General features: G+C 41.4%; 1 protein-coding gene and 1 pseudogene across 1 annotated transcript; both read left to right on the forward strand.

The window, feature by feature from the left end:
- LOC146619391 (tubulin alpha chain-like) lies at positions 1–2,742 on the forward strand (annotated as a pseudogene).
- A 5,823-nt stretch (positions 2,743–8,565) lies between these two features.
- Positions 8,566–12,653, forward strand: LOC146619392 (tubulin alpha chain-like). The gene is made up of 3 exons (XM_085370222.1): positions 8,566–8,644; positions 8,844–8,910; positions 11,765–12,653. The coding sequence occupies exons 1-3, from the start codon at positions 8,566–8,568 to the stop codon at positions 12,651–12,653; spliced, it is 1,035 nt and encodes a 344-aa protein (XP_085226348.1).
- The last annotated feature ends 32 nt before the right edge of the window (positions 12,654–12,685 follow it).

Genomic DNA, 12,685 nt, shown 5'->3' on the forward strand with positions numbered 1-12,685 from the left:
ATGTGGTCTGGAGCACAGAACCGGCCAGTCACAGTGTCCAATCTGAACCATTACAAGTGAGATAATGTCAGCTTTACCACACAGCCATGAATATTTATGAAAATGTAAAAGTCCTTTCTAAACTATTTAAAACTTTTTGAATAGTTTTTTAGTTTCAAAAACAACTAAAAAAAATGTTGTTTCCTATGTGATCCTTCATAAAACATCACATATTTTCCAACATAATTCAGGGTTTGGTTTGGTCTAAGTAAGCAGAGAAGTCCAGGCATCCAGTTTCCATGCAGATGTTTACATGAAGCTCATCATCTGATGATGAAACTTACTTTGCACCCAAGCAGCCCAACCAGAAATTGAAAGTGTACATGCATCAAGGGACGGAGCGCATCCCGTCAATAGGTCCAAAGTGCAATCGAGGCTAATCCCATGATCTTCTTATTTTCTTGTAGACCGAAGTTGAAAATCTGGCAGTATTTATTTTTGTGATTTTTTTTCCACTCTCAGCCGTCCTTCTCCTGTATTTGGGCCTGTTTGTTAATTTATTTCAATCATGTAAACAATATACAGGTACATTTAGCAAAGAAAATTAGAGAAAAAAATACTATACAAAATAAAGTTAATACATTTCAATATTGCTTCTGTTCTGATTCATTTACATGTCGAAAGGGAGAGGGAAGAAGTACACATTTATTTATTTAAGTTATCCGTCAATATTTAGTCAGCTTCCTTACTGATAAGGAAGGACGATCGTGGCTCAAGAGTTGGGAGTTCGCCTTGTAATCGGAAGGTTGCCGGTTCGAGCCCCGGCTTGGACAGTCTCGGTCGTTGTGTCCTTGGGCGAGACACTTCACCCATTGCCTACTGGTGGTGGTCAGAGGGCCCGGTGGCGCCAGTGTCCGGCAGCCTCGCCTCTGTCAGTGCGCCCCAGGGCGGCTGTGGCTACAATGTAGCTGCCATCACCAGTGTGTGAATGGGTGGATGACTGGATATGTAAAGCGCTTTGGGGTCCTTAGGGACTAGTAAAGCGCTATATAAATACAGGCCATTAATTTGCACCATGAAGCCCTGCTCTCACAAACTTGCATAGATGTAACATTGTCTGTGAAGTTAGATTTAAGAGAGAAGTCCTTGACGTTTTTACAACAGAACGTGACGTCATCAGGTTGGTGGGTTGGCTGCAGCTCATAGACTTACATTATATTAGAAAACCAGTGAACCTCAGTGGAAAACAAGATTAAAACTAACAAGTCTAAGGGGGGTCACTTTGGTGCTCCCCCTGGCTACAGCAAAGAGTTTCATGTTAAGAAACCAAAGATGTACTGTCCACTTTCACTCTGTGTCTCCTAAACAGTCAGTGTTTCCTTGTTGTTTGGCTAGCTGTGAAACGGGAAAATCCACCTGTTGGCTGTAATGTTCATGCAGGTGGCAGCAGGGAAAGTGGATATTTATTATTCAACATGCGTCTGAGCTTATATTGACACCATAGGAGGTAAACTCTGTCGTGGAAGTAGGTTTCCATCTAAGTTAATGCCAGCTGTGACAGTTCTAACAGTTGTGCTGCTTGTTGTAGATCAGAAATAAATATAAACAGCTTATATTAAGTTGTGCCCAGTAGCTCAGCAGATACTCTAAAGCTCATGATGTAATGAGGAAAAGAAAACAGGCTGATATCCAGATTGACGTTTTGGAAACTGATTTTGCTTCTGCAGCATCCTGTGTGCAATCCTGTTAGAATATGTCTGATCAGGGCGATGGTTGGATCCTGTTAAATACCCCAATTCTTTGATCTTTGGGCTGAAAGAAGAACAACACTTGGTGTTTAATGCTCAATCAACAATCTCTTTAGACCATACAACCCTTTAGGCATAAATGTCTGGATGGGAGATTTGCACAGGAGGTGGAGTTTTCCATCTACCCAGCTCCCCAAGTGTCCACCGCTGTGGTTGAGCCATACAACTCCATCCTGACCACCCACACCACCCTAGAGCACTCTGACTGTGCCTTCATGGTAGATAACGAGATGACATCTGCCGTAGGAACCTCGATATTGAGCGTCCTTCCTACACCAACCTGAACAGGTTGATCAGCCAGATTGTGTCCTCCATCACTGCTTCGCTCCGCTTCGATGGCGCCCTCAATGTTGATCTGACAGAGTTCCAGACCAACTTGGTGCCCTACCCTCGTATCCATTTCCCCCTGGCCACCTACGCCCCCGTCATCTCTGCAGAGAAAGCTTATCACGAGCAGCTAACTGTATCAGAAATCACAAACGCTTGCTTCGAGCCAGCCAATCAGATGGTGAAATGTGACCCTCGCCACGGCAAGTACATGGCCTGCTGCCTTTTGTACCGTGGCGAAGTGGTGCCCAAAGATGTCAACGCTGCCATTGCTGCCATTAAAACCAAGCGCACCATCCAGTTCGTGGACTGGTGCCCCACCGGTTTCAAGGTCGGCATCAACTACCAGCCACCCACTGTGGTTCCTGGTGGAGACCTGGCCAACGTCCAGAGGGCTGTGTGTATGCTGAGCAACACCACCGCCATCGCTGAGGCCTAGGCACGACTTGACCACAAGTTTGACTTGATGTACGCCAAGCGTGCATTTGTTCACTGGTATGTGGGTGAGGGAATGGAGGAGGGTGAGTTTTCTGAGGCTAGAGAGGACATGGCAGCTCTAGAGAAGGATTATGAAGAGGTTGGAGTTGACTCTGTTGATGGGGAGGGAGATGAGGAAGGTGAGGAGTAGGTTCATTGCAATGAAATCATCAAAGTTATGCGAGTTCGCTCAGAAGCACTGTTACGTTCTACCAAATCTTGTTACACATTCCTGTGTATATTTTTCAACTTTAAATAAATGTGTTTGAAAATGTGTTTTAATGCTATGTGAGAGTGTAACATGGAGACATGACCACTTTGTTTTGTAGTTCTGTTCTTTCAATATCAGCACTTTCTTTTATTAAGGTGCTGCTTAATAAAGAGTACATGAGCTGTTTAATCACTGGTGTGCTTAATTTTAACCCCCCAAAATCTAGAAAAGAAAGTTAACCGCCAGGTTAATTCTGAATAAAGTAAAATAACGTAAATAAATTACAAATATAATAATTTAACATTATAATAACTAAAAGCGACATTTTTAGTGAATCTATATCTTTCTTAACCCCCCTAGTTCACAAAGCATTAAGTTTACTCTTCGGGCTCCCCTCATCCCCCGTTTTTTTCCGCCAAAATTATGCACACCCACTGCCGCGCTATGCATTCTGGGATATGTTGGGCCACAAAGTCTACACCGCCACATCCTTAAAATTCAGGGAAATGAAGGACGCATTTGAGGGCCGGATTTCGAGCAGCCTTCGAAGTGGGACAGCCTTCGTCGCGTCGCTGTGATGTAATCGGCCTTAAAATGCGGCCTTTAAGGCTGCAGACCCTGAATTGGGAAACAGCCATAGCCTAACATATGAAACAGGAAAAGACGGCCGTGTAATCCCTTTATTTCCCTTGAGAGAGAAATGGATCTGAAACCACAGAAATCAGAGTGTTTGCAGAGTGCAGACACACAGATAATGAAGACATGCTGCTCGGAAATGTTAGATACAGATAAAAATGGTGTGTGTGTGTGTGTGTGTGTGTGTGTGTGTGTGTGTGTGTACTGAGCCAAGATTGCAAAACAGCCCAACTGCCTCAGTAATTATGGACCTTATAGTCCTTACAAACACTGTTTCACTAACTTCAGTAAACATTTTACATACATATGTCACTGCTGTGTAATTTACAGCAAACGCCGTGAACGCAGCGGTGCACGAGCCACTGCAGTGGAGCTCACGTACAGCTTTGTGGGCTCAAAATGTGGTTAGAAATATTTTGTACTTGTACTTTTGTATGTGTAAAAAGAAATTGTGTGTGTGTAAAAAAGATTTGTATGTGGACTTAGCCAAAAAAAAACCCGTGTGAATCTCTGCAAGTTACAAGTACGAATTTTGACCCTATTTTTCTTCCTTTCATCTGATTGGTCAATGTCATGTCAATCACAAATGTAACAATCCAATCAGAGAACAGATGGGTTTGGCTGTCGGAGGGGAGCTTTTTTGAACTGCGGGTTATTACTCTATAATATTACTTACTCTAATATTACTAATAATAATTATTAGTAATATTAATTATTAATTATCTAATAATATACTAATCTAATATTACTTACACCGCACTTTACAGTTATTTATTTGTAAAAAATGTTTGGAATCGTATGATTTTTGTTCCACTTCTCACATGTTTACCACTTTGTGTTGGTCTTTCACGTGGAATTCCAATAAAATTGATTCATGTTTGCGGCTGTAATGTGACAAAATGTGGAAAAGTTTAAGGGGGCCGAACACTTTTGCAAGCCACTGTAAAGAACTTGGAAAGAAAAGCACCAGGCATCCAGATGTTTTTCTTCTCTACAAAGGTGTATTAAAAAAAGAACAGCAAATTATAATATTACAGCGGATGTGTGACCTTAAAGGTTTCTGGCTGAAAAAAGGTCACTGATCAAACTGATTCTTGCTCACAAAAAACATTTTAATCAGATTCTCTGCAGGAAAATTTGAAAACATTTCCTCCTAACTTCTCAGTATTCACTTATCAGCATTCAGTCAAACGTTCATTTACGGGTGTAGTTAAAAAACTGCTAATAACTGACTTTCCACAGCAGTTGTTTGGTCGGACACAGTGAGAGATGTAATCTGTTACTCTTCATGTGAGAAAGAAGGTGTCTCTGAGATGTACTAATAGTGTGTTAGTTCCAAATAGTAAATTAGTGAATGTATTTCATGGCAGCTTGATTATTCTTGGACAAACAGTGCAGTCTTCCTCAAAGCATCACTGTGAATATAATCATATAATGTTAAAAATATAATAACAGTCTTTTTATTATTGCTCAATGAAATAAATAAATCCTCTTTATTATCAGAGTGAAAACAGACTTCCACAAACGAACGTCAACTGATGACTCCATAAATATTCAGCCCTTCAAAGGTGACTGACCTACTTCAACAGCCAAAATCACATATTTCTGGAAGGTCCACTCACTGGTTATTCAGCATGCCAGGCTGCAGTTACACCATGCAGACAAAAGAGCACTCGGAGCAAGTTAAAGGAAAGTTTATTCAAAAGTAGAAGTCTGGGAATGGAGACAGAGGAGTTCACTTAAATCTGTCATTATGAAACGGAAGCAATCAAATCTGCCTAAATCTGACACTCAAAGGTAAACTGGATACCTGGCTGACCATCGCGTTCACGACCAGGTGAGGACGGATCAAAGATCAGGAGTCGATTTCAGGCTTGGGCTTGCTTTCATCATATTAGTCCAATCCAACTTGAATCCAGATGATGGAAAGATAGCCCGGGTCTGTTGATGAGTCTCCACTTAAACACTGACGTTGTTTGTGTTTCCTGGAGTCCCGTCAGTCCTGTAAACCAGCGTCCCCAACCTTTTTTGTGCCACGGACCGGTTTATGACCGACAATATTCTCAAGGACCGGCCTTTAAGGTGTCGAGGATAAATACAACAAAATAAAACCAGTACCGCTGCCAAAACAAGAAGAGTTATTCAAAACACATGGGAAAAGACCCAGGGAAACAGAGTTAATGATTAAAAAGATTTTAAAAAATAACGCTAAAACCCCTGAAGAGCATCAGTTTCACACCCGAACCTCAACTCTCGCGGCTTGGTACCAAACGACCGGTGCCGGTCCGTGGCCCGGGGGTTGGGGACCGCTGCTGTAAATAAAAGGAATCTGTTTGAAGGCTGTGCAGAGCAGCGGGACCACACATTGTCACGTAACATTTTTCATCATATTAATATTTATTTGTAAAATAGTAAATTTTAGTTTTAATGTTCAGTAAATAAAATTACATTATTGAATACTACGTGCTACGCAATAATAGTAATAATATTACTTCTAATAGTCGTAATAGCAGTTATTGTTTTTGTTGTCATCATGCTGTTAAAATTGTGACTTTTAAAATTTTAATTAATTAAAATAAAATATTTAAAAAAAATTTTTTTAACTCTACCACCAAAAACCGAATACTAAAAAATAATAATAAATGATGATAACATGTATTTATTATGTTGCTCTTTGTTTGATTTCTCTTCTGTTTTTTTTCTCCATACAGGTGATCCAGGTGTTTTGTTTGTTTTTCTTTTTGTTCCTTCCCCCCTTTCTCATCATCTCTTCTCCCCTCTGTTTTTTCTTTCTCTCCCTCTTTCTTTCATTCTTTCCTTCTCCCTGTCCTTTCCCCCAGTCATGTCTGTCCCGTCTGTAACAACTGATAATAAAATAAATAATAATACAATTATAATAAAGGTCAATCAAATGGACCAACATGGCATCTTTCTTGGCCTTCAAACAACAATTCTGATGGCTAAAGATCCAAATGGGACAGGCAAATAAATAAATAAATAAATGATGATAACCATGTGCAGCTTCTCTCGTCTTCCATTTTTCCCTGATGTGTTTCACTCAACATCAGACACGTGTTAAAGTGTGTTGGCTGCATATTAAGGTCAAAATGCTGATGAGCTCTGATCCAGTTGACTGATATACTCTGCTCTACATCCTGCACTGAAATATGAGGATTGTGTGTTTATTAAAATTTAAAATCATCGTGCAGTCATTGACAGAAGAGCATCAATGTTCAGCCTGTTAGATTAGATTTAGATATTTTTATTTCAGAAATGATTCCTAATAAAAATGGAGAATATAAAAACACAATCAAAGCAGTAAAGTCCATATTATGAAGTGTTTGCTGTATCAGACAATCATGTTTATTCACAACAATGAAAACAATATAGTGCAGATAAACATGGTGCTGTAATGAATCTGCTCTTAAACACAATAACAAAATACATTTTCCAAGAGAGATGATAATGATTCACATCAGAGTGAAGAACGAATACATTTACAACTGGTTTCTAACATTTCTTATAGATCGAACTGATCACTGATAGAAACAGAAGAATGTTCAAAATGATACTCTGAGAGATACATGAATGAGATATGGATAAACATCAAATCACATAAAACAAAAAAGCACAAAATCACTATAACTGAAATAAAATATGAGCAGAAATATAGAAGAATTAAGTAAAAAGATAGAAAAAGGCAAAATGTTTAAAATATATAATCACATAAGAGACTGAACCGTCCAGTCAGGTCACAGATTCATATCTACAATAATATTTTTCTTTGTTTTTGTTTTGATTTAATCACTTCTATGTATTATTATTATCATCATCATCAGCATATTAAGTGTGTGTCTGAGCTGAAAGCTGCTCTCCTCTCCTGGTTTTCTGTATCACACAGACCACAACAACACAAAGCATCACCTGCAGACCGCTGAGCAGTATCCACCTGACTCTGTAGAAGGTCGAGTAAACCCCAAAAGGCTCTCTGTAGATCAGAACAAATTTTTCTCTTGACACACACTCATACTGTGACATTGAACCTGCACACATATACTCTCCTGCATCTTCCAGTGAGACATTAGAGATTATCAGGCTGTCATGGGAACAAGTGATTCTTTTGTCACTGCAGAACTCAATATCGTACACAATTTTGCCTTCTGTTTGGATCGACTTCATGAGCCAAAAGCCCCAAGTACTATTTTCCCAATCATCAGAGCATCTCATAGTGACTTCATCTCCCTCTGAGAAAACCTTTACTGCAGGTGGACCAAATTTAGGGCACACCAAAAGCCAGTACGAATGTATTACTTTTTCACCTACACAGCTGTAGATATCTGAATCATTTAACATTAGTGATGGAAGTACCAGCGAGAAGTTTCGACCAATTTCTTGATTAAAACTGTAGAAAGCTGCTTCCTTCATCCAAACCGGGGGCTGGTCATGAATGGGGTCCATGAAGGGACACTCCAGCACAGCTGTGTCTCCCTCTGAAGCATAACGTAGCTTTGTATGTTTGGTCAAACGTACAGAGTAAGTGCTCACACACTGCTGTTGGTTCATCAACAGGCAGATGTAAGACGTTGGTTGTGTGTTGACATGAAGAAGTGATGTGTTTGTCACCTGCAGGAAACTTTCTTGGACTTTATTCACCTTCAAAATTCTGTCTTCGAAACTACTCAGCCCGGCTTGTTGTTGCCACTCCCCGTAATGTCTGATCCAACGCACCGTCAGGTTCTCACCTGCTCCTTTACATTGTACGTCTACAGTAGCATCAGAAGCTATGATAGATTCTTCCCCCTTTACTGTCTTACACACAGTCAGGCTGATGTTTCTCTCATATGTCACGCTGCCCTGAGTCCAGCACACATCTTGGTACAGTCCAGAGTCTGAGTGGGTCAGGTTGTTGAGAGTAAATGAAGGAGAACCATGAAGTGTCTCAGGAAATGAGAGTCGTCCTGTCAGGTCTTCATGTACTGTGAAGGTTCTGTTCCAGGGGTCAGAGATGATCCACAGGACCAGAGTATCTTCACCAACACGTCTGGAGGTGATGCAGGAGCTGTTTTGATCTGGGAGCTTGAACTGTAAAAAGCCGCCTTCTTCAATTATGGCGATAAATTCTTCTGCATGAATGTTGCTGATGAGAGTGAACAGCAGGGAGAAGCAGAGCTGTGCGACTGCAGCCATCCTGCTCAGAGGTCTCCTGGTGAGTGTCGTACAAGCACTGACACTGCTCGCTTCATGAGCTTCCTGTTTGTGGTTGGAGGAGGAACGTCACTTCTTTATCACATCATCAAGGAACACTTTGAAGCATTTGGCTCGATATCACGCCGTATATCTGCTTTCACTCTTCACAGGCCAAAGTGTGGACACGGTTTTTTTTATACTTCGTTGCATGGGTCCAGGTGTATCAAACATGTGGTCTGGAGCACAGAACCGGCCAGTCACAGTGTCCAATCTGAACAGTTACAAGTGAGATAATGTCAGCTTTACCACATAGCCATGAATATTTCTAAAAATGTAAAAGTCCTTTCTAAACTATTTAAAACTTTTTGAATAGTTTTTTAATTTCAAAAACAACTAAAAAAATGTTGTTTCCTATGTGATCCTTCATAAAACATCACATATTTTCCAACATAATTCAGGGTTTGGTTTGGTCTAAGTAAGCAGAGAAGTCCAGGCATCCAGTTTCCATGCAGATGTTTACATAACGCTCATCATCTGATGATGAAACTTACTTTGCACCCAAGCAGCCCAACCAGAAATTGAAAGTGTACATGCATCAAGGGACGGAGCGCATCCCGTCAATAGGTCCAAAGTGCAATCGAGGCTAATCCCATGATCTTCTTATTTTCTTGTAGACCGAAGTTGAAAATCTGGCAGTATTTATTTTTTACAAAATAAAGTTAATACATTTCAATATTGCTTCTGTTCTGATTCAGTTACATGTCGAAAGGGAGAGGGAAGAAGTACACACTTATTTAATCGCACCCCTTTGCCATAAGTTATCCGTCAATATTTAGTCAGCTTCCTTACTGATAAGGAAGGACGATCGTGGCTCAAGAGTTGGGAGTTCGCCTTGTAATCCGAAGGTTGCCGGTTCGAGCCCCGGCTTGGACAGTCTCGGTCGTTGTGTCCTTGGGCGAGACACTTCACCCGTTGCCTACTGGTGGTGGTCAGAGGGCCCGGTGGCACCAGTGTCCGGCAGCCTCGCCTCTGTCAGTGCGCCCCAGGGTGGCTGTGGCTACAATGTAGCTGCCATCACCAGTGTGTGAATGGGTGGATGACTGGATATGTAAAGCGCTTTGGGGTCCTTAGGGACTAGTAAAGCGCTATATAAATACAGGCCATTTACCATATAATTTGTAATAAAAATAGTGAACAGATTTCTGATGTAATATATAATATAATATTACACCATGAAATTTTCTAAATAGCGACATTCACTTAATTTCAACATTTTCCCTTTTCTTTATAGCTCAAGAAGATCATATCTTTATAACTCTTGTTGAACTGTTTTATGTTTGGATATTGCTTCAATTTCATATTCAAACTGTTCCACAGCTTCACTCCATGCACTGAAACACAAACGCTTTTTCCTGTTGCACGTACCTTCCCTGTTTTGAGTTACAAAAACCCTTAAATTATAACTTACTCCTTTAAAAAAAACATACTCTGAATATAATCTGGCAGTTCCTTATTTTTTGCTTTGAATATAATTTGTGCTGTTTGGAATTTCACTAGATCAGCAAATTTCAATATTTCAGACTGCAAAAATAGTGAGTTTGTATGTTTCCTATAACCTGCATTGTGGATGATTCGAACTGCTTTTTTGTTGAAGAGTAAAAAGTGAAAGTAATGTGGTTTAATAGTTGTTGCCCCAGACCTCTGCACAAAAGCTTAAGTATGGTGAAACCAGTGAACAGTAGAGAATATGAAGTGATGTCCCGTGTGATACCTGCTTTGCCTTGTTTAGTATTGCAATGCTTCGTGATACTTTGGAATGAATATATCTTACGTGAGCACTCCAGTTTTTCATCTATTATTACCCCCAGAAATTTATTTTCACTGACTCTTTCAATATCAACACCATCCATCCATCCATCTTCATCCGCTTTATCCGAGGCCGGGTTGCGGGGGCAGCAGCCTAAGCAGAAAGGCCCAGACCTCCCTCTCCCCAGCCACCTCCTCCAGCTTATCCGGGGGAACACCAAAGCGTTCCCAGGCCAGCCGAGAGATATAATCTCTCCAGTGTGTCCTGGGTCTGCCTGCTGGGCATTCCCAGTTATGTAAAAATAGAAAACAATGATCCACGCTGCAGTTTCACACCTTGCATTTCCATCCACTGGGACAAATTGGACCCTTTGCCATCCTACTTATGGGGGATTTTAATATTATTTAAATAAACTGCCAAACGTTTTTTGAATTTGCCCTAAAATAAAGTCATTAAAAAAATTTGAATGTCCACTTTAAAAAAAAAGTGGACATTAAACACCACATGTATAAAGATTAATTTGCACCATGAAGCCCTGCTCTCACAAACTTGCATAGATGTAACATTGTCTCTGAAGTTAGATTTAAGAAAGAAGCGCTTGAAGTTTTTACAACAGAACGTGACGTCATCAGGTTGGTGGGTTGGCTGCGGCTCATAGACTTACATTATATTAGAAAACCAGTGAACCTCAGTGGAAAACAAGATTAAAACTAACAAGTCTAAGGGGGTCACTTTGGTGCTCCCCCTGGTTACAGCAAAGAGTTTCATGTTAAGAAACCAAAGATGTACTGTCCACTTTCACTCTGTGTCTCCTAAACAGTCAGTGTTTCCTTGTTGTTTGGCTAGCTGTGAAACGGGAAAATCCACCTGTTGGCTGTAATGTTCATGCAGGTGGCAGCAGGGAAAGTGGATATTTATTATTCAACATGCGTCTGAGCTTATATTGACATCATAGGAGGTAAACTCTGTCGTGGAAGTAGGTTTCCATCTAAGTTAATGTCAGCTGTGACAGTTCTAACAGTTGTGCTGCTTGTTGTAGATCAGAAATAAATATAAACAGCTTATATTAAGTTGTGCCCAGTAGCTCAGCAGATACTCTAAAGCTCATGATGTAATGAGGAAAAGAAAACAGGCTGATATCCAGATTGACGTTTTGGAAACTGATTTTGCTTCTGCAGCATCCTGTGTGCAATCCTGTTAGAATATGTCTGATCAGGGCGATGGTTGGATCCTGTTAAATACCCCAATTCTTTGATCTTTGGGCTGAAAGAAGAACAACACTTGGTGTTTAATGCTCAATCAACAATCTCTTTAGACCATACAACCCTTTAGGCATAAACGTCTGGATGGGAGATTTGCACAGGAGGTGGAGTTTTCCATCTACCCAGCTCCCCAAGTGTCCACTGCTGTGGTTGAGCCATACAACTCCATCCTGACCACCCACACCACCCTAGAGCACTCTGACTGTGCCTTCATGGTAGATAACGAGGCAATCTATGACATCTGCCGTAGGAACCTCGATATCGAGCGTCCTTCCTACACCAACCTGAACAGGTTGATCAGCCAGATTGTGTCCTTCATCACTACTTCGCTCCGCTTCGATGGCGCCCTCAATGTTGATCTGACAGAGTTCCAGACCAACTTGGTGCCCTACCCTCGTATCCATTTCCCCCTGGCCACCTACGCCCCCGTCATCTCTGCAGAGAAAGCTTATCACGAGCAGTTAACTGTATCAGAAATCACAAACGCTTGCTTCGAGCCAGCCAATCAGATGGTGAAATGTGACCCTCGCCACGGCAAGTACATGGCCTGCTGCCTTTTGTACCGTGGCGATGTGGTGCCCAAAGATGTCAACGCTGCCATTGCTTCCATCAAAACCAAGCGCACCATCCAGTTCGTGGACTGGTGCCCCACCGGTTTCAAGGTCGGCATCAACTACCAGCCACCCACTGTGGTTCCTGGTGGAGACCTGGCCAAGGTCCAGAGGGCTGTGTGTATGCTGAGCAACACCACCGCCATCGCTGAGGCCTGGGCACGACTTGACCACAAGTTTGACTTGATGTACGCCAAGCGTGCATTTGTTCACTGGTATGTGGGTGAGGGAATGGAGGAGGGTGAGTTTTCTGAGGCTAGAGAGGACATGGCAGCTCTAGAGAAGGATTATGAAGAGGTTGGAGTTGACTCTGTTGATGGGGAGGGAGATGAGGAAGGTGAGGAGTAGGTTCATTGCAATGAAATCATCAAAGTTATGCA

The sequence above is a fragment of the Diplotaxodon limnothrissa genome, linkage group LG14 (genome assembly GCF_057381915.1).
Source record: "Diplotaxodon limnothrissa isolate DT_005_m linkage group LG14, D_limnothrissa_male_GT1.1, whole genome shotgun sequence".
In the NCBI taxonomy this organism is placed as follows: Eukaryota; Metazoa; Chordata; class Actinopteri; order Cichliformes; family Cichlidae; genus Diplotaxodon; species Diplotaxodon limnothrissa.